Source organism: Zootoca vivipara, chromosome Z (assembly GCF_963506605.1).
Source record: "Zootoca vivipara chromosome Z, rZooViv1.1, whole genome shotgun sequence".
Lineage (NCBI taxonomy): Eukaryota > Metazoa > Chordata > Lepidosauria > Squamata > Lacertidae > Zootoca > Zootoca vivipara.
In genome coordinates this window covers 28,355,707-28,378,865 of record NC_083294.1, presented here as the reverse complement: position 1 = coordinate 28,378,865, position 23,159 = coordinate 28,355,707, and the positions used below count along the sequence as shown (strand labels likewise).

At 41.5% G+C, this 23,159-nt stretch overlaps 1 protein-coding gene across 2 annotated transcripts in view; it reads right to left on the bottom strand.

Moving 5' to 3' along the window:
* LOC118084387 (connector enhancer of kinase suppressor of ras 2-like) overlaps positions 1-23,159 on the bottom strand; it is a 315,789-nt gene that overhangs the window by 161,583 nt on the left and 131,047 nt on the right. Inside the window, exon 5 of one of the 2 annotated variants that reach the window (XM_035113863.2) lies at positions 13,373-13,414. In XM_035113863.2, the coding sequence (XP_034969754.1) occupies positions 13,373-13,414 (42 nt within the window). Of the gene's footprint in view, positions 1-13,372; positions 13,415-23,159 lie in introns of those variants that run through there. The other variant, XM_060270182.1, reaches the window with a different exon arrangement.

Genomic DNA, 23,159 nt, shown 5'->3' with positions numbered 1-23,159 from the left:
ACAAAGTTGGGGAGGGACAGAGGAGGAAGAAATAAAAAAGCAAACTCAGGATCCAGATCCTAAAATTAAGCAGTAGTTCTTCGAACGGGCAACTTTAAGAACAGAAGAAGAATTAACTCTCTTCCATTTCCTTTTACGGGCAGCTCCACTCACAAAACACTAGTTAACAATAGGAAGGAAAAGAGATTCTAACCCATTTGCAATAACAGCCAGCATACTAAAATGTTACACTGTTCCATTCATTATTTCCCTTCGCTTTGTTTAAGTATAACCTATCACCTCACAATGGAGTAGACTGTGACCAGATATTCTGCGTTCCTACTCAGTCTCTTGTCTGGGTGTTCAGTGTTGGTGGGTAATTTCAGAGTCCCTGCCTGCTCTCCCTTCTTCAGGTTCTTTTAATTCTAAACAGGACTTGGATCAGGCAGGCCTTCAAACAGAGGAATGTATTATGCAAAGTAAGACACATGGCACTACCCTTCTTCTTCTTTGGCGATCACTCGTAGCCGAGTAAGATTGTCTTTCATAAACACGATTTTAACAATGGGTCCGTAAGTGACTGTGGAGCCAATTCTGGATCCACACGTCCTTCCACAGTGGAGACATTGGTTTCCAGGCGGGAGTTGATCACGGTGTGGATAATAATAATAATAATAATAATAATTTATTATTTATACCCCGCCCATCTGGCCGGGTTCCCCCAGCCACTCTGGGCGGCTTCCAAAAAAACAGAAATTCTAAAATACAGAAATCCATCAAACATTAAAAGCTTCCCTAAACAGGGCTGCCTTGAGATGCCTTCTAAAGGTCTGGTAATTGTTCTCTTTGACCTCTAGTGGGAGGGCATTCCACAGGGTGGATTTGCCAAGCGTGCCTTCCTCTTAGCACGTTTCTCCCTTGCGTCCTGAGATCGAGTTTCTTCAAAGCCCATGACACCTTTGGTAAAGGCTGTTCTCCAACTGGAGCGCTCGCAGGCCAGTGTTTCCCAGTTAGAATCATAGAATCATAGAGTTGGAAGACACCACAAGGGCCATCCAGTCCAACCCCCTGCCAAGCAGGAAACAGCATCAATGCATTCCTGACAGATGGCTGTCAAGCCTCCGCTTAAAGACCTCCAAAGAAGGAGACTCCACCACACTCCTTGGCAACAAATTCCACTGCCGAACAGCTCTTACTGTTAGGAAGTTCTTCCTAATGTTTAGGTGGAATCTTCTTTCTTGTAGCTTGAATCCATTGCTCCGTGTCTGCTTATCTGGAGCAGCAGAAAACCACCTTTCACCCTCTTCTATCCCCCCCCACATGTTTTTATTAATTTTCACATAAAGCATATTACATAGTCAAACATTTAATCTCATTACATTTGTTGTATTTACAATTTATCTTTTACATTTATCCATATCATTGTCTCCTAGTCTTAATTCTCGAATTCGAAATTCAACTTAACATTCAAGACTTAAACTTAGAATTTAAAATTACAAATTCGACTTCCACACTACTTTCTTCTGCTATTTTTGAATTCGTATGTCTGGTTGCGCGGTATAACATTCCTTATAGTTTCAGTCCATTTTCAGCTTTCTTCATATCATTATTAAACCTTTATATTCTTACTTATATACTTATATCTTCTTACTTAAACCCCAGGGTTTTTTTTTTTGCTATACATTGTATTTGTATTTTCTATCTGTATATCCAATAAAGATTTCTAATTTGTTGTTGTGGATGCATTTCCTTCTGCGAGTAATTTCTTATTAAAGATGTTATTTTAATTCTACTACCGATATCTTGCCTATGTATGTTATAAATTTTCCCCATTCTTTCACTGCCTTGCTGTCTTATTCTCCATGTTAGTTTTGCAATTTCCATGTACTCCACAATTATCTTTGGCCAGTCTTCCACTGATGGAATTAGCTCTTGTTCCCAAACCTGAGCTAGAATTACCCTCGCTTCTGTAGTCAAGTTCGGAAGAACAAATATATTTGTTAGGAATTCATAAGATGACGATAAGAGATAAGTGATATAAATAAGAAAAGACACATTGTAACTTCTGTGAAATATTTTTATTTGTAACGAGTTTATTTGATTTATAAATGAAAACAATAAAAAATGAATTTTAAAAAAATAGAATTACCCTCGCTCCTGTTGTCACATAAAGGAACCATTTCACATAATCTTTCTCAACATCTTTCCCTACCATTCCCAACAGGAATGCCTCCAGCTTCTTTTTTATTGTATATTTTATGATTTTTTAAAAAATCTCATTATATATATCCTCCCAATATTTCTTGACTTTTTCACAGGACTACCACATGTGTATAAAGTTGCCTTCCTTAGACTTGCATTTCCTGCATTTCATATCTCCTGACTTGTACATTTTGTGTAGCTTAGTTGGTGTAAGGTACCACCTGTATATCATTATATATATACTTTTTCTTTTAAGATTGTACATGTTGTAAATTTAATTCCTACATTCCAAAGTTTAAACCACTCTGCATATTCAATATTCTGGCCAAGGTCCATCACCCATTTGATCATAACCCTCTTAGTTTCCTCATATTTAGTGTTCCATTCCAGTAGGAAATCATAAATTTTGGATATTTTTTCACCTCACTTGATAATACTGTTTTTCTAATATTGTCTTAGAGTGTTTGAATCCTTTTGATTTCCTATCCTTTATGAACACGCTATATATTTGTTGATATTCCCACCACCCCTGTAGATGATCTTTGAGTTCTTCATATGGTTTCATCTTTAACTCATTATTTTGCTCTATCAGTATATCTCTGTACGTTAACGATTTTGTTTTCATATTTATTTTTTTCACCGACAAAGCCTCCTGGAGTGATAACCAACCTGGCATTTTTCTCTCAAACCATTCTTTATATTTCACCTTCTTCTATATGACATCCTTTTATATATTTGAACATAGCTATCATATCACCCCTTAACCTTCTCTTCTCCAAGCTAAACATACCCAGCTCCCTAAGCCGTTCCTCATAAGGCATCGTTTCCAGGCCTTTGACCAGTTGTCAGTGTTTATACTACATTTTTTAAGATTTGCCTTGAGACAGTCTTTAAACCTCTTTTGTTGACCACCAAGTGACCCTTTTTTGTTATTTTGGTAGCTGAGGCAGAAATTCCACCAGCCCCTCTCTGGCAGTAAAGTATCCGTAATATCAAATGAAATAACTAGGGATGGGGGAGAAGTTCAATTCAGTTCTTACTTAAATGTGAATCTATCAAATTATTGCTTCCTGGGGAAAAAGGTGAAAACCGAAATAGAACATTCTTTCAAAATTCACACTGATTTGAATTTTGCGGTGAAGTTCTCCAACTGAGCAATACTGCATATTTTAGGCAATAGTGTGTGTAAAGATCAATACATTAGTGAAAAGAACATTACTCACAAAAATGTGCACATTAGTCTCGAGTACATAGGAAATTGTGTTTATTCAGAGAAATTCCACAAAAGGTTGATGAATATTCATGAGGACTTTTTAAATAATAATAATAATAATAATAATAATAATAATAATAATAATAATGCAAATTGCTTCAGAAATGTGGAGAATTGAAGAGCAGGAGAATGAAAAGCTAAGAGAACTGTAACTGACAAATCATTCCATCCATAGAAATAACCATTTGCTGTGCCCTTTCATGACACACAAAGTCAGATGCCAGCAGCCTCATTCTGCCCAACAGTAGTTGTTCTACAAGTTTTTCCTTCTTTTTACAGTATCCTCTGGAGTTTGAGCCAGCTGGCACCTGCCCTAGCATCAAGCTTATCTAAACAATGGATAGTTTGTTCTGCTGTCCTGGCAGGGTCAAAAGTGCTAGAGATAACAAGCAGTGTGTCATTAGCATGCTAATTTACACATCTTTGTAGCAGCTGCAGACTCATTTAGACAAGGAGCCATCAAAGCGGCAGGAGGAAGATCAGAGTGACAATTGCTAAAAACAACAACTGTGAGGTCTGTGTTGTACTGATGCTGGGCTCACAAACTACATTTCCCCAAGCTTATATTTTGGAAAACTACGTTTTTTCAAGCTTATATCTTAGAAAATAAAAGCTAGCCTGCTGGATCCAAGCAAATATCTGCATCCTGTTTTCTGTACTGGCCAACCTAGGAATGTGAGAGTTTGCTCCCACCTCTTTCACACTTCCTAAATCAAAAAACGTGAACCAAAACTCTAATATTCTTCAGAATCCAGGTGTCTTTTCATTTTGAAATGCCGTTCTCCAACCAAAGAATGCATGCCAGCACAAATACAAACACAAACACAGAGTGAATGTATATTAGGGGACTGTGTGAACATCAATGTTTACATTGGTGAAAATAGCATACATTACAATAGAGTTGTCTCTAATCATCTCCACTATTGGCCAAAATCTCACATAAAACAAGAAAAAATTGATAAAGCTAATGTTCCAGCATTGAGTAGGGGAAAATGGACACCTGAGCTGGCTATTGTAGCTGAGACCAGATTGAATTCGCAAACTGCAATTAATTTAAGATCAACTATAATCAATGACCTATCAACAGATTCCTTCCTGAAGGCTTACGATAATCTCATTAAGTTCTTGCAGGATGTGGTCTCTGTTAACATAACCCCAGCCAGCAAGTCCCGCATTGCTAAAGGGTGCAGATGGTTTGACCAAGAGTGCCGCATGAAGAAGAATGCCTTAAGGAACTCTTATTTGGCCTATAGAAACGCTGGCCTAAACTATATACCCCCAAACGATTTCAAAATTAAAAGAGAGTACAAAGCCCTTTTGGCTTTGAAACAAAGGCAGTCTGAACAAAACTCCTGGTCTCTCTTACTGAATGCCTCACTAAACAATGAAACAAAACTCTTCTGGAAACTGGTCTCCACCTTCCTGAGCAATAGCTCCCCAGCCCCTAGCTGTGCCATTCCAGCTCAGGAATGGGAGAACCATTTTAGAAATATATTCACAGAAAATTCAAATCTCCCTGCCAGTTTTTATGATGAAGATTCGGCAGAACTGTCACTGCTCCCACAATGGAGCCCGGTTACAGTGGAAGAAGTCTATACATTAATTGGGAACCTGAAGAGTGGTAAGGCCCCGGGAAATGATTTTCTCTCAGCTGAATTGATCGTATCAAATCAGCACTGGTGGGCTCCTCTTCTGGCGGCACTTTTTACAATAGTAAATAACTTGGGCAAAGTACCGTCTAGCTGGAAACATGCAATAGTAGTCCCAATCTTCAAGAGAGGCCAGCCAAACATGCCTTTTAATTATAGGCTAATCAGTCTGCTTTCAATAAATTTTTTTATTAAAGGTTTTCTTGGTTTACAAAGATTTGTGCAATGTCTCTCATAACATTTTTACAAATCAGTTTCATTTGTTGAGACATTGGGAAGAAAAGGGGAAGAGAGGTAGATGGAGGGAGGAATTATAAGAAGGCTGTATACCTGCTTTCTCTGTAACAAACTGACAACTTTTCTAAATGACTATAATATACTATCTGAAGCTCAGGCAGCTTTCCGCGAGAACCACTCAACATCAGACCACTGTCTAATGCTGTCCTTTCTAGCCGAGAAGTACACTAGACCTCTACAGGGAAAACTCTTTGTGGCCTTTATGGACCTGAAATCTGCCTTTGATTCCATCCCGATTCCAACTTTGGTCCAAATTACATCTAGTACTGAAGGATAAATGTCTCCTATATCTTATTAAAGCCCTGTACTGTGGAAGCAATTTTCAGGTCAGGTGTGGGCTGCAGGGCCAGCTCTTGGACTGCATTGAGTTGGACAGGGGAGTGAGACAGGGATGCATTTTGGCCCCTACTTTGTTCAGTTTGTTTCTGAAGACAAGTTTAATGGACCTTGATGGCCATCTTCCAAAAAGAGGAACAAGAAAGACCCCACTCTTGTTGTATGTGGATGACCAGGCCATCCTCTCCCGAACCAAACCTGGCCTGAACTACCAACTAAGGAAATTCTCAGACTACTGCTCTGGTAATGGGTTATCTCTCGCTTGGATTACTGCAATGTGCTCTATTTGGGGCTACCTTTGAAGGTGACCCAGAAACTACAACTAACCCAGAATGCGGCAGCTAGATTGGTGACTGGAAGCGGCTGTCAAGACCACATAACACTGGTCTTGAAAGACCTACATTGGCTCCCACTACGTTTCCGAGCACAGTTCAAAGTGTTGGTGCTGACCTTTAAAGCCCTAAACGGTCTCGGTCCAGTATACCTGAAGGAGCGTCTCCACCCCCATTGTTCTGCCTGGACACTGAGGTCCAGGGCCAGGGGCCTTCTGGTGGTTCCCTTGCTGTGAGAAGTCAAGTTACAGGGAACCAGGCAAAGGGCCTTCTCAGTAGTGGCATCCGCCCTGTGGAATGCCTTCCCACCAGATGTCAAAGAGAAAAACAACTACAGTACCAGACTTTTAGAAGACATCTGAAGGCAGCCCTGTTTAGGGAAGCTTTTAATGTTTAATAGATTATTGTATTTTAATATTCTGTTGGAAGCCGCCCAGAGTGGCTGGGGAAACCCAGCCAGATGGGCAGGGTATGTATGTATGTATGTATGGATGGATGGATGGATGGATGGATGGATGTATAAATAATAATTATTATTATTACTATGAAAAATCAAAAGTCCTGGTGTTTGAGAAGAGATTCTCCCCAAGTAAATGGGTACTGGACGGTCACGAACTAGAGCAGACCAAATTCTTCTGTTACCTAGGGCTTCTATTCCATCATTCCAAGTCCTGGAAACATCATTGGCAGACCGCCTATCAAAAGGCGGAGGTAAGCAAATATTGATTATTGATTCTTTTATACAAGGGGAGGCCATTATGTCCCATCAGCCATTAAGGTATTTAATGCAAAATCTGTCTCTCAACTCCTCTACGCCTCAAACGTCTGGTTCAATGACTCATTGTCCAGCTTTGATGGCTTCCAGACAAAGTTTCTCCAGTCCCTCCTGCAAGTTCCGAATTGTGTTCCAAATGCAATACTATTTTTAGAAACAGGTGAATGTCCTTTATCAACTAAAGCATGGTGGGCTGGCCTGAGATACTGGCTCAAGATCTCAGTCTTTGGCCTAGGGAAGGGGTTACTTCCATAACTAAACAACGAGGAGTTCACCAGCTCACGGATGAAAATTATGATTAGAAAAGCCACTTTGATTGGTATGCCACCTTCTCTCCTGTACCACCTGGGCTATGATACCGCCCTTGAATCTCTGAGACAAAGGCTCGGGAACATATCACATAGTGATCTCCTGATTCCAATTTCATGTTACCGATTCCAATCTCATGTTATCTGTGGCCCATTAGCAGTAGGAATCCACTATGGGTTTGATTTTCAGACACCTGCATATCTTAGACATTTTTCTGTACCAACATACCAGCGTCTTTTCACCAAAGCCAGATTCAATGGATTTCTATCAGATGTGTTAAACGGCAGACTGAGAGGTATCCCTTATCAAAATAGGATCTCTGTGTGCTCTCAGGATGTCGACTGCATGACACATATTATATTACATTGCGGACAATATGATCAAGCGAGGGAACTATTGATTAAACTACTATTGGCAAATTGGCCGGGTCAATCTGAAGCAGACTACTGTTTATCAAATATCTTCTGGACGACAAGTCCAACGATATCACAGTGGCCGTGGCAAAGTTTCTCTCAGTAGCCATACGAATCAAAGATCAACATACCAATGACTAAACAAATAACACTTCGGTCTCCCTTCCCTGGAGGGTTGTCTATATGAGTCTGTATTTTATTCTGTATCTACAGTATGTTATGGGTCGTTGGACCACAATAAAGATTATTATTATTACTATAGCATCCTACATTATATTCAGGAAAATTGGTTACAAAAATGAGCATGTGAAGCAAAATGTGTACAAGATGTATATATTAAAACAATAATATAAAAAATAACATGAAAATTACTTTTACCACATAAAAAATAAACACACATGGAAATAACGAATAAAAAATACATCACCAACTGATGCAAAAATGGGGTGAACTCAATTTAAGATTGGAAAAATGGGAAAAACCCACAACTGAAAGATCCGTCCACAACCATCCGAGCCTGATTAGGCCTGTGAGCTGGAGGTATTTTTTATGTGTTAAAAAATTCTTTGGAGGCCACCTCATTGGAGACATTAAGCACACCCTGCTTAATAGATGAGTCAGATATTCTTGGAATAGATGAATGAAATAGTGGTAAACAGATGCTTCTGACATCCTCAGCTAATGTTCTCTCTTGATTTCAGAGTTCCATATTACTGCGTCTTACTTCCTTAGTGGAACTGATGTGTTAGAAATTGTTCATTGTTCCACTTTCTATGTTTTTCCCAGAACACTGGGCGTGCACATTAGCTTTTTTCAGCTTTTATATTCCTATCTCCCTCTTTGCCCCATCAACTCTGTAATACCAGTGTCCATGAATCAAAGAGTACACTTATTATTTATTTCACAAACTTTATATAATTGCATACATTAGTCCTATTCAAACATTATAGCTCCCAGGTGTCCCAACATCTGCTGGCTGGGAGTCTTTGCATCTACATTGGTCCATGTGAAAACTTTCACATGGAGTAGAGCCTCAATTGTCCTTAATCTTAATTGGGGATTAGCCTTGGACTTTAAAAATGCTGTTTTATTTTTGTTTTGGGGGGATTTTTATTCTTTCTTTTTATTTTCCTAAGTTTATTGTTATAGCCAAAGGCCATGATGAAACTTGCATTAAGCAATAATATTAATAAAACAATACAAAGCATACATCCATAATATAAACATCTGCAAAGACTGTGCCAAGTTTGTGAGCATTTAAATAGTTTTCCCCTTGTGTTACTTTTACTATTACTATTTATGCGTGGTAAAGCTTGCAAAACAAGAGGGGTTCAGTATCACATGGTGAAATTAGTTAAGCCAAACAAATCTCAGCTTTTATGAACTTTTATGAACTTTGAGCATCATTCTAATGGTGTGCTACTGCTCAAGAAAGGGGGGGGGGGTTCACAGAGAAACTGCATGCTAACCAGAGAAATAACATCTTCATAACTACTTGTTCATCCACAATCAGCTAGGAACTTATAACGCTCTGGTTTCTTTCAATGGAGCTGATGAAAGTAGAAAACGGAAAGCTGCAGTCAGAAAAACTGCTTTCTCTGGAAATGCCTTTTAAGTGGCTTGTCCAGTGATTTTGCTCAAATTCTTTGTACTGGAAGTATACTGGGGGGTTTCTGTTGGAAAATTGGCACTTGGCTAGCAACACTTCTGAGTACTAAATTGCTGCATGGAGATTCATATAATAGGAGAATTTTCCAGACCTAAGCTTGGAAGGGGCTTACCAAAGAAGAGCAATTTTGGGCTCTGTTCATAAACGTGAACCCATTCAAGCCCCTGGATCTTGTGATCCTAATGACATAGTTGGGAACATGAGAAGACACTCACAATACCGTCATCCAATTAGATAATATCCATGTTGTTGCCACCAAGAAGGCTTAGTATAGTAGAGAAGAGCAACCGGGGATGGAAGGCAGGCAGGCAGCAATAAGTGAAGCCAGAGTCAATGAGAGGGTGATGCTATGGTCTAAACCACTGCACCTCTTGGGATTGCCAGTCGGAAAGTCGGCGATTCAAATCTGTGCAATGGGGTGAGCTCCCCAGCTCCTGCCAACCTAGCAGTTTGAAAGTGCACCAGTGCAAGTAGATAAATAGGTACCCCTGCGGCGGGAAGGTAAACGGTGTTTCTGTGCACTCTGGCACTTGTCATGGTGCCCTGTTGCGCTAGATGCGGTTTAGTCATGCTGGCTACATGACCCAGAAAGCTGTCTGTGGATAAACACCTTCTCCCTCTGCCTGAAAAGCAAGATGACTGCCACAACCCCACCGTAGCCTTTGACTGGACTTAACTGCCCAGAGGTCCTTACCTTTTTACCTTTAACAATGAGAGGGAGAACTAACAAACTATAGTTCTGCTCCCGCCCGCCCTCTCCTTGCTAAGTTGTACAGGGACAACACTGAGACTGAGGAGGAGAAAGTTGACAGGCAGTGTTATCACCTGCTGCTTTGGCTTATGTAAGTTGGGAGGCAGGCAGTTGGGCTTGGAAGGAATCAAGGCTGAGGTTGTTGGGGCAATGCTCAGCTTTCCCTCACTGACCAGCCTCTCCTGGAGTAGAACATTGCTGCGTGAGTTGGGAGGGCCGGTACAAAGGCCAGAGTCAGGGCCAGCCAAATTTCAAACGAAACCTGCATTTTCGTACTGACTCATAATTGGCCTATAAGTTCCAGAATGTGGAAGTTCATACTCCCAATTCAAAACAGCAGCATTCAGAAATAATTGGATTTCAGCCCCCTGCTGTACCTGGAAAAAAAGACAGTATGGATCACTCATTGCTAAGGAACGTTAGCTAATTTAACTGTAACCCAGACACCAGTTAGGCTAGATTCTGTCAAATCTAGCCTGATTAGTTCTAAAGCAGGGCTAAAATCGCCCACGAGAAATAGTGTCTGATTATCTGCTGCTTTCAGCCAGGTTGGGATTTTTTTATTTTTATTTTTTACATTTTCAGGAGATTATTGTTGTTTACCAGTGTGCTCTTACTAAGAAGTGTGACCAGCAGAAAGTTGTGGTGACAGCTTCAGGCTGCCTCCTGATCCCCCACTCTCCCAAATCTTGGAAACCATCGTTCACAGAACAGTTCCCAGCACCCTTAAAAAAGCAGCTAGTTTCCAGGATTCTTTGGCACATGTGCTTTAAATATACAGTGTGTACACAGAGCAAGAATCAGAGGCCTTCTTTATAGTTAAAAACATAAGGTTAAGTAGGACAAGTGCTATCTACCCTCTCTCTTGACAATTTCAGTTAAATTCCATCAACTATTTCTTTGTGGGCGGGGAGGGAGAATTTCTGTTTTAATTGCCATTTTAACTGTCTTTAACTGTGCTATTTTGATGGGATCGAGTTACAGAAATTTTAAGTTTTGATGTTTATTTTAATGTTTTGATGAAATTGTTTTATATTTTATTTTAATTATGTCTGCTTTGGTTTCACACTTGTAAGCCACTTAGAAGCAACCTCGGCAATTAAGTGGTGTGTAAATTAAATGATAATAATAATTCCTACTCATCAAATGGTCAAAAATGTTCTTCTCATTATTTTAAATAACTGCTTTTGTTAATTCTTCTCGAGTGTGTGAAAGAAGCAAGAACTCTATTACTGCTGGGCTTGCCTGTTTTTAGAAAAATCTACACTCCAGTTGTCATTGAGTGATGAAATTCTAGGCATGACAAATTGCTAAAAAAACTACCCTTAGCATAATCTATAAAGAACTGCAACCCCACTGTGAGTTATCGACACACAAGACTATAATAATTAACATGATGCATCAATAGGGTTTGGTTTTTTTTTTAAAAAAAAACCATTCTATAAATAGCAAAATGGTTACAGTATCTCCTTTGAAGCCACTTGGCAGTCAATATTGATTTAAAACCTATATTGAGTTTTTAATAAAGTGACATTTACCATAGCTTAGTGGAAATGTAGACCGCCTACAAAGTTAATTATACATCTTTGCTTAAAAGAAATGAATTTCTTTTCTTTTTCTACAAAAGAAGGTACCCCTAAAGATTATTTCAAAGCAGCAGTTTGCTAATTTTAAACGAGATTCAAAAAAATTATGAAGAACCTACTCTTATTCCACACAAAAATATGAAATTTTGTCCAGAGGAACAGCAGTGATGGGGACTTATTTTTTTAAGTCTGAGTATCTGTTTCATTAAATACTGTGGTAAAATCCAACTTTAAGAGAGCTGGAAAGTTAACAAGGTAGGACTTATTTCACACTGCATGCATTTACGTAGAAACATCAACTTATTTTATTTTATTTTAAAAAATGATAATTGGAAGAAAGATTTATTATTACCAGATTTATTTATTATTATTCCAGACGCTCAGTTATGCAGCAGATCACTAACATTGGCAACTGGGTGAATTTAGTATATTTATTTGCCAGGCTGAATTTTTGTCATCACTGCACAAGATTCTCAATTCTTCTTATTTATTCTAAAAGTGGTTCAAATCAAACAAGGGCTCTGAAGGTTCTTCTGGCATGTATTAACATTCACCATGTCCAATGGGCCTTACTCCCAGATAGTGAGAGGCTTGATGAACTGACCATATGACAGCCATGTTTGAAGGACTGTCACTCAGATGATATATGAATTTGTTGCTCCAGAGCCAAGATCCTCAATCAGTAGGATTGACTCACAAGGACAAAGATTTAGGGAGCAATCTAATCCTAAAGTCTACTGGGATGAGCGGATCTCAGCCTGAAATGGGCTCAACAGTGGCTACACTGGCTGAAGCCCCTCACCCCAGCTCAGCCATAATAATAATAATAATAATAATAATAATAATAATAATAATAATAATAATGTTATTATTTATACCCTGCCCATCTGACTGGGTTGCCCCAGCCACTCTGGGTGGCTTCCAACAGAATATATATAAAAAAACCATAGTGAAACATGATAGAAGGGATAGCTCAGTTAGTAAATCATGATATTCTTAATCTCAGGGTCATGTGTCCAAACCCCCAAAAGATTCCTGCATTGCAGGGAGTTGGACTAGATGCCCTTTGTGGTCCCTTCCAACTTTACAATTCTACGAAATCAAACATTAGAAATTTCCAGATACAAAGCTACCTTCCGATGTATTCCTGAAGGTTGACATCTGACAGGAGGGCATTCCACTGGGCAGGCACCCAGAAGTGCCCCTGCCTGGTTCCCTGTAACTTCATTTCTCGCAGTGAGAGGTCTGCCAGAAGGCCCCTGGAGTGTGATATCGATGTCCTGGCTGAACAATACTCCTTCAGCTATACATATTCTCTATTATATGGATTAGCGAGCTCAGGGCAAATCTTGAAAAAAGACCCATTCCAGGGAACAGACAGGGGGAGACTTACCTCTATTACAAACTCTGTTCAGTGCACAACCTAGAGTTGGGTGACAGTAATTAGTATGTTGGGCTAGAATTTGGGCAACTAGGTTCAAATGCCCACATTGCCCCAGAGTTTACTGGGTGACAATGTATGAGAAGGGGTGACAATGTCTCCCAGACTAAACTGTGAAGATAATATTGTTACAGGGACAGTCATGTACACCCCCTTGTGCTCCAAGGAGGAAAGGTGGGGTGTAAAACAAAAATAAGATCCTATGTACTGACCATATGACAGCCATGTTTGAAGGACTGTCAAAATAAGAAATAAAACAAAAATAAGAAACCCTTGTACAAGATTATAACATGAAGTGGCTTCCTATGGGACAGACATGTGCAAAGAACAACCATAAAAAAAGTCAAAATGTGTACTTACCACGTGAAGAATTTTATTTTCTGTTTCATACACTGTGCAATCCTGTAACAACAGGAGGGAGAAAGAAGCAGTGTTTAATATCCTTAAAAATCCACTTTGCCTCAGCTATGTTAACAACTCCTTGAAAAATAATGTGCCACTCTAGCCATGACTGATTCAAATTGCTTTTAAGAAAGGTTTATAAGAAAATCTCGGAAGCTTTTCCCTGTTCTTTCTGGGATGCAAACAGCAACAACCCCTTTCTTTCATATGGTTAAATGTTCATTGAATTTACAAAGATGCTTTGAGTTCAAACTTTCATCAATTAAAGGAGGTTAATCGTACACATCAAAGAGAAAAAAACCCAACCAAGATGAATGAAAAGGAATGCAGAAAGAGTCTTGCTGGAAGAATCTTGCATTCTGTTCCTACATTGGCCAATCAGACTCTCCTATTTGTGTTCCCCAACAACTGCCTCTAAACTTGAGGAAAGTATACAGCTCACATGACTAGAGTGTCTGGCCCCCACTTGTGGATTCAGTATTCAGACGCTCTGGTCAACTATTGCTGAAGGTCTTTCCCCCAAAAACCACTATATGCTTTAAACCTAGATCAGATGACACACTTCAGAAATTCAAAGTTGAATTTTAAGACACATGAATGACCATCAACTGAGATAATGTCTCAGCATTTGACATGTCCCCTTCTCTCTCTCTCTCTCTGAAGAGTGGGCACAATCATTTGCAAGGCTCCCACCCTGTGAGTACTCTGGGTCTGCTCACACCAGCACTTTCAACAGTGTGTCCTTAAAGAAAGGGGTTCACAGTCTGACCTGGGCTCAGGCACCTCCCCAGTTGCTGAGGAGATGTTGTCTGCTGAAGGTGGGATAGGGGCATAGTCAGGTGACTCTCCCTCCTCTGTTGGAATGTCTGAATCCCACAAGGTGGGCGCAGCTCTGGGTAAAGCACTTGGCCCCTTCTCTGGATCAGGCTCCATCATCTCATCCCATGCCAGTCTCAAATCTACCATTCCTGGGCAAGGTGATTGAGCGGGTGGTTGCTGAACTACTCCAGGCACACCTGGAAGAAGCGGACCATTTGGATCCCTTCCAGTCGGGATTCAGGCCTCACCATGGGACCGAAACTGCCTTGGTCGCACTGATCAATGATCTCCGGCGAGCTAGGGACAAAGGTGAGAGCTGTTTCCTGGTTCTGCTGTATCTCTCAGCGGCTTTTGACACCATCAACCATAACATCCTTCTGGACCGTCTAGAAGGGTTGGGAGCTGTCATACAGTGGTTCCGCTCCTTCCTCCTGGGCCGTGTTCAGAAAGTGGTGGTGGGGGATGAGTATTCAGACCTCTGTACTCTCACTTGTGGGGTGCCTCAGGGTTCTGTCCTCTCCCCCATGCTTTTTAACATCTACATGCAGCCGCTGGGAGAGATCATCAGGGAATTTGGGCTGGGTGTTCATCAGTATGCGGATGATACCCAGCTCAACCTCTCTTTCAAATCAGAACCAGTGAAGGTGGTGAAGGTCCTGTGTGAGTGCCTGGAGGCGGTTGGAGGATGGATGGCGGCTAATGGATTGAAGTTGAATCCTGACAAGACAGAAGTACTGTTTGTGGGGGACAGGAGGTGGCCAGGTGTGGAGGACTCCCTGGTCCTGAATGGGGTAACTGTGCCACTGAAGGACCAGGTGCGCAGCCTGAGAGTTATTTTGGACTCACAGCTGTCCATGGAGGCGCAGGTTAATTCTGTGTCCAGGGCTACTGTCTATCAGCTCCATCTGGTACGCAGGCTGAGACCCTACCTGCCTGCAGACTGTCTAGACAGAGTGGTGCATGCTCTAGTTATCTCCCGCTTGGGCTACTGCAATGCATCTACGTGGGGCTACCTTTGAAGGTGACCCGGAAACTGCAACTAACCCAGAATGCGGCAGCTAGACTGGTGACTGGGAGCGGCAGATCTACACTGGCTCCCAGAACGTTTCAAAGCACAATTCAAAGTGTTGGTGTTGACCTTTAAAGCCCTAAACGGCCTCGGTCCTGTATACCTGGAGGAGCATCTCCACCCACCGTTCAGCCCGGACACTGAGATCCAGCACCGAGGGCCTTCTGGCAGTTCCCTCGCTACGAGAAGCCAAGTTACAGGGAACCAGGCAGAGCGCCTTCTTGGTAGTGGCACCCACTCTGTGGAATGCCCTCCCACCAGAGGTCAAAGAGAACAACAATTACCAGACCTTTAAAAGGCATCTCAAGGCAGCCCTGTTTAGGGAAGCTTTTAATGTTTGATGGATTTCTGTATTTTAGTATTTTGTTGGAGGCCGCCCAGGGTGGCTGGGGGAACCCGGCCAGGTTGACGGGGTATAAATAAATACATTATTATTATTATTATTATTATTATTATTATTATTATTATTATGCCTTCTCCCCCTCTGACCAGTCATGCCAGGAAATCTCCATGAGGCTCGTGATATAGATATTGGTAATTGTATCCTACACAAATCTGTTTAATTCCTTTTTAAGGCCAACGAAGATAGCAGCCACCAGCTTATCTTGTTACTACTAATCCCCCAAGTTTATCTACCTAGTAATGCAAACTACCAACTAACAGCCATGTCCAAAGGACCCATACCAACATTGCCACCACACACCATTCAACAAATGGCATGTCGATGACATCCCCCCCCAGGTTAGCCATGCATGGACAGAGCCAAACTACACATTTCACCATATCCCAGGGCTTGGGAACCTTATGTCTTGGAGCCAAATCCAGACCTCTCTATCTCTCCCTCAGAACTCTCCCCAGGCCTCATGCCACAGTGAGTTGCACACCATGAGTTGTTTGCCTGGCTGGAATGTTTCTTTGAACTCTTAAAATGTCCCTCACTTGTCTGGGTGGAAGATAGAGAGGAGTATGTCTCTGTGTGTAAAAACCGCCCCTTCTGTAGAAGGGCAAAATTTACATGTGTTCCTCTACCCACTTTTGCTTCTGGACCTACCTACCAGTGGCACATAGCCCTCAGGAGGTCACACAAAAGGGAATGTGGTCCTTGGTCTGAAAAGAGTTATCCATCAATGCTCTCTAACCCATAACTTGTCACAGCACCCTCTACTGTCACAGCATCAGCTACTATGGAGCCACCAGCAAAAATCCAGAAATGAAGATAAAGTACTTTGGTGGAAATTGCTACATGCAGGAGTCTGAATCCCTTCCAAGTTGGCAGCCATCAGTAAATTTTTTGGCAGCAAATCCATGCGCTATATGAAGAAATACTTCCTTTTCCCTGAACTATTTCCACCCTTCAGCTTCATTAGATAATTTCAGGTTTTAACATTATGGGAGAGGGTAAGAATGCTATCTACTTTCTCCAGAGCATGCATAATTTTAATATACTTAATTGGAAAATTATGTGTATATCAACCACCCACTTGAAGCTATGCAGTTTTGGATCTGATCAGTGCTTGGGTAGACCTACCAAGGAGAATCATGCAAAGCACATGATGGCAGGAAAAGCTACATACATGCTAAATAAACAGAATGCCCCAACTAAAGCCTTCATTCAGGGGCACTTTCATTTTCACTCAGTCAGTAGAACATGAGACCCACATTGGGCAAACAATTCCTCCATTGCAGGGTGTTGGACTAGATGACCCATGTGGTCACTTCCAACTCTATGATTCTATGATTCTCCAGCATCCCTAATGGATTGAGGTGAACGTCATGTTGTTTGCCCAAGGACAGTCACCATGATGTTGTCTTTCAATACTGCACATTAGTGTTATAAACAGGGCTGTGTTCATTCTACAGACACACATCACCTGGACCAAAGTGGAAGGACAGGGGAAGTGGGACACTGGATGTACTTATCCACTGGGAACACTGGTTTTCTCTGCCTAAGGTTTATTAGAAAGATAGGGTTTTACCATTGCTAGCTTTCATTAAAGACAGGTCTTGTTTCAGAATAAGAATTAGTGTTAGCTGCTTTGAGCTCATATGGTTTGCTGGAAAAGAGGCAGACTGTTGGGAGCTGTGTAGTGCTGTCAGGATTGGGTTTTGGTCAGCGAGATCTGTTGGAAGAGCAGGAAACAGAGGGAGGAGCAAAATGGGAGGACCTTGGAGGAACGGGATCTCCCCTTTCTATCCTGACTTCAGTCACATTTGAGGGGGGAGCAGGGATGTTGTTTCTACCATCCAGCCTTCCCACAGCATGGGAAGCCTCACTGGGGACCAGGAAGGGCTCTGATCAACCAAGAGGAGTGGCTGAACAGGAGGCATCAGCAACTGAACAGCAACAGTCTGAACAAGAGGGGGCAGCCTTGCCACCTGGATCCACCTTTGCACATGGAACGGACCCAACTGATGGAGCCTGTGCTAGCAATCCCAATAAAATCACACAAAGCAAGAGTCCCACAAATGAGAGCACAACACCTCATCTACAAATGCTTGGCAGGAATCTTGTTGGGACATCTTCAGTGCTTCTGCCTAATCATGGACTTCATGCCCTGGTCCTGAACTTCGTGCCCTGCTTCTGAATTCCTGAATTTTGACTCCTAGATCCTGTGTCTACTGCCAAGCCTGTACTGTTACTTGCCTGAATAAATATATTGTCCTTACTTCCAAGTAAGTGTCTTTGTCTGTGTGTCTTGGGCGAGAGAGCCATGATACATACAATTATTAAATTACAGTAAATCAATATTGCATTAAATAAATAAATAAAAACCCAGAAAGGAATATGTGGTAATTGATGCCCCAACCTTCAGTTAGCCAGTCTAATTGTATATATTTCATGCAGCATTTTGTATCCTGAGATTTTAAAACCATAAAGCGATAACTTTTTAAAACCATAAAGGGATAACATTTGCACCCTAGAATATGACAACCATCAGCTCAATACACTGTTGACGCTAAGTCAGGCATGGCCAAACTTGGCCCTCCAGCTGTTTTGGGACTACAATTCCCATCATCCATGACCACCGGTCCTGTTAGCTAGGGATGATGGGAGTTGTAGTCCCAAAACAGCTGGAGGGCCAAGTTTGTCCATGCCTGCGCTAAGTGAAGTAATTCATCTATGTAACTTCATACTAGCTAGAACAAAGCTCTGTTTGCCTGTAATTACTGGCCACATGCAAATTAAATATTATCAACAACAGATTTCAACTGACCACAAATACTGACCAAAAAAAATTCTGTTAATTGACTCCTTAAAAAATTACCTGCAGAATAAGCAAAATGCAGGCTAATTAAAGTATTTGGCAGCTCCACAGCATAGATGTGAGTGCCAGTGTCAGCTTTGTTCTCTTGCAAAACTGGTTAGGATTGCAAAGAATCACAAAATATATTGTGGTGCTTAATTATAATGGCTGGGATCCAGCAGAGCTCCTGACACATGCAACAGAAGTTGTGCCTGGGTACATTTTCCTTTGTTTGATTTAGTTTGAAATGCAATTTCACACTACAGGATGGGGGGCTGCTGCAACAGTGTGGAAAACACAGCCCCTTCCCCCTTTCCAAAGACAGATGACATTTTGTAAATTGCAGCCATAGATACATTTTGGGTACTATTTCTGTTATGCTGCAGCTTGGCTTCCAACAAAAGATACGCTGTTTATTATTACATTATTCACACCATTCACTTCAATGCAGAAGCCATTCATTTCAATGTAAAGCTAACACAATGCAGATGGGGGGAGGTGGGGGAGTCATCAGTTAGGTGTTGTTTGTGGACCGAAAAACAACAACGACAATATCCACTCCCATTTTTGTCGGAATGGTTGCCATACACAATCCACACTGATCACTTGAAAGACTGCATCTTTCTGCTCTCGACTCTCAACAAGTTGTGTGAATGGTGTCCACCAGAAAACTTGAGCAACGTTCTAACAAAGTTCTGGTTCTCTGCTCTGACCTAGAAACAGAATGTAAGAAGAACCCCTGCTGAGCCAAGACAAAGGCCCATCTGGTCCAGCATTCTGTTGTCACTGTGACCAATCACATATCCTCCAATACGAAGTGCCCCCAAACCAGGGCACCATCTTCTGGGGTTGGACTCCCATGTGGGTCACACGACCTGCAGGAGATGTCAGCCCTCCAAAAAGCACATTTTCAGGCATGGCACCCAAAAATGCATGTTTTGGGGCACCACGCAAAATCACTGCACCAAAAGAGTGCTTTTTTCGGGACAAGAGTGCAGCCTGAAATCATGAGAGATTGTGGCAGCCATTTTGGAGGCCCCGCTCTTTCCAGGACAGTTAGTAGGTATGCAGTCAGATACCTATGCATAACACTTATCCACTTATGGACATAAGTACAACAGCACTCTCCCTACTAGTCTTTCCAAGCACCTGCTATTCAGAGACATACTGCCTCTGCTAATAGAGGTGATCTACATCATGGCAAGTAATCATCAACTGCCTCAATGAATTAATCTAATCCCTCATGGCTTCCCACAAAGGGTCTTGAGAACTGTAGCTTGTTGAATTTACTGAGAATTGTTAGGAGAACCGCCACCACCCCCTTATTCCGCACACAGAGGCAGAATTCCCAGTGCTTCCTGGGAAGAGGGATTGGTTGCTAAATCACTCTGGAATTTGTAGCTCTCTAAGGAGAAAAGGTATCTTTCAACAACTCTCAGCACTTTTGACAAACTACAGTTCCCATGATTATTTGGGGAAACCCATGATATGATACTGCTTTTAATGTACAAACGGGGCCTCGATCACTAGTGATCTACTTTTGCACTGCAACATTTTAGCAACCTATACTATCTGGAGATGTGATGGAGGACATGGTGGGACAGCTGGACACTTTTTAAATAGTACCCTCTGAACATCAGCTGGAAAGGCAAAATAGAGACAATTATTTGGGGGAGATGCCGGAAAGCAGGGATTATTCCTGGTAAAGAGAGATAGCTGGGGGGAAATGCTGTTTGGCAGTCCAGCCATTTACCTCCCAGTTTCTATTCAAGGCTAGATGTCAGTAGTGGAAGGGACCAGCAGCAAAAATGGGTGGAGTAAGGAAGGTAAATTTTGTCTTTGTATAAAGAAGAAAGCTATCTTCCACACACACCATTCTCTACTTTTCATTCAGGTAAGCAAAAGGCATTTATCAGAATTCAATGACACATTCCAGCCAGGCAAAAACACCAGAAGGGTGAAGACGGGTCAATGGGGATGGGTGTGACCTGGAGAGTCATGGGGGCCATGCAGAGAAGCCTGGAGGCCTGCATTTGGCCCCCATGCCTAAGGGGCACCATCACTGCTGTATTTTATTAGAGAGCAGCTAGCGCCTGAAAAGTCTACCTTGCTAATGCTCAACTGCATAATTAAAAAACAAAACCCCTCCCCCCATTTTTCTTTAGCAAGCTTTGACAGCAGATACAACATTTAGTAAATATCTGCTAGCCTGTTAATTTGAAGATCCTGCCCTGCAATAACATGCATCTGTAATGAAAATCTAAAAGATAATATGATTTTGCTACAGTACAGGAACTTAGGACTGAGGGGTTCCTTTTAAGGATACAGGAGACTTTCTGAAATACCTTGGCAACGGCTGAAATATTTCAGAGATTTTCATCCTCCCGAAGACAAAATAAGAAAATCAAACATCTAGATCAAACATCCAGATCAGTGGTTTGCACATTACACAGAGAAAGCCATTTAATCACAATCAATTGCATAAATATATGCCTTTGTCCAAATTGTCAATTTTATCCTTTGAAGCACCATCTGGGAAGCTAACTCCTCGTGCGGAAATAAACTCCATTGAAAATAATGAGATTAACAGTGCAGTAATGAGATTAACAGTGCAATTGCATATATGTCTACTCAAATATAAGTCTCATTAAGTTCAGTGGAGCTGACTCCCAGGTAAGAGGGACTCTTGCAACATTCCTTCCAAGATATTGGTTGCAGGCCAGGCTTGTGTGCAGGATAGTGCCACTTTATAGTTGAAATTGCAGTAACTCAAAAACTCAGATATGAAAGAGAAACTAGACTGATACAAAATCACAGAAGTTTGAAAAAAAAAGTCCCAGGAGCAGTTGCCACCACTTTCTAAACTTTCTGCTTTGCCAGACCCAAAGTCCTTGACATATGATGCTGGGGAATGGAGATGCGTGGGAGGCCACTATTAAATGCAAGCATCTTGGAGGCTTTTGAAAATGCTCACATCAAGTGCCCACAAGCCTGACTGGATCAAACAATGGGCTAGTCATGCTTTCTGAGCCTACCTATGCATCACTGTAGAAATGAGCTACATATCTTCCTTTCATTTCACCAATGAATATCCCCCCCTCTAACGTCACTGAAATGAACAGAAGTCATGGGACAATAAAGCTTGCCAGATTGTGTTCTGTTCATGATAAGGTCATGTTGATATGCACATTTTTGACATTATGGTCAAAATATTCTCATTTATCTTGTACATTGGTTCAGTCCCCTCTCCATACACGTACACAATCATACATTCATATAGATACACCAGCCCAGAGTCACATAGGGACATCTCTGCAATTTCTGCTTAGTTTGATTTGTTTGCTCACTTGTAAGCCTTCTTGCCCTGTCCGGAAATCTAACAAGGAAGCCAAACAGAAAGAAAATATAAATACCACTTCAAATCATATTCTGCTCAACGAAGCTGGGCAGGGGGGAGCAGAAATAATAATGCTAACAACCACTTTCACTTCCCAGTGAACTGCGCATAGAATTATCTTTACCATTCATGTGCATTAATATAAGTGGTCAGGAAGGCTCAGGTGCATTAATGCTTTTATTTCAGCCCCAAAGAGATGTACTTGATGTAGCCACTCTTACCTTTGCAATTACTTATGGGAACACACATAATTTCCTCTAATATGTATTCACTTAAACTGTATCTCCAGATGTGTTTCTTTGCCTTCGTGATGCATGTGGAAAATCTTGCAGTCTGATTTGAATATTTATTTATTCTTTACCGATTACACTTTTTATCCTCCTTGTCCTATAATGAGGTTGGGTAAGCTGGGCCAAGAGGTGGTGACTGGCTGAAAATCACACAAAGAGAACGATGGGTGGAATATGAACTTGAACCTGCTTCACTGCATTGATCTGGTCCAGATTATACTGATTCTGTAACTGTGGTGGGGAGAAAGCCAAGTACATGCCTTCCTATCCTGACCACTGGGTGCACCTGTCTTGCTGTCGAGATCCCTGGGTTTCCATCTGCAGACATATCATTTGAAGAGTAGAAGAACAAGCAATTGTCCATTCCAGTTAACAAATCAAAAATTCAGAGGCTTTTGGAATGTTTGGTTGAACTGTCTGGAAGTGGTTGTGGTTGTGTCCAACCTTCATTCCATGTTAGGTCTGTTCCAGGCAGGTGTAAACACAGTCAGGCCAGAAATGATGTGGCATGGCAGGAGGGAGATGCTGGGGAAACTCTGATAGCATATAGAATGGAAGATCAGCTGAAGAAAGAGAGATGGCAGCACCGGAAGACAATTTGAGTAGCAGCTGCGGAGGCAACCTTGAGCCCCAAGAGGAAACTAATGATGAGAAGTCCTGAACCGCCTAAGGAAAGGAACAAGACATTCACCCAGTATAATAACTAGAGGCAGACTTGGAGATTTGAAGGTCTCCTATGCTGCTGCTAATCATATATGTAAATTCTGAACAAGAATCAAGGATGAGAAATAGTAGCGGGGAGGGGGGAGGCCAGGCAGTTGGGAAGGCTGGTAGCAATGGTGAAAGTTGTACAAGTCCTTAAAAAAGCCTGATCCAACAGAGTCCATAAAGCTAAACGGGGAGGCACAGAGGCTAGCTGTCCTGA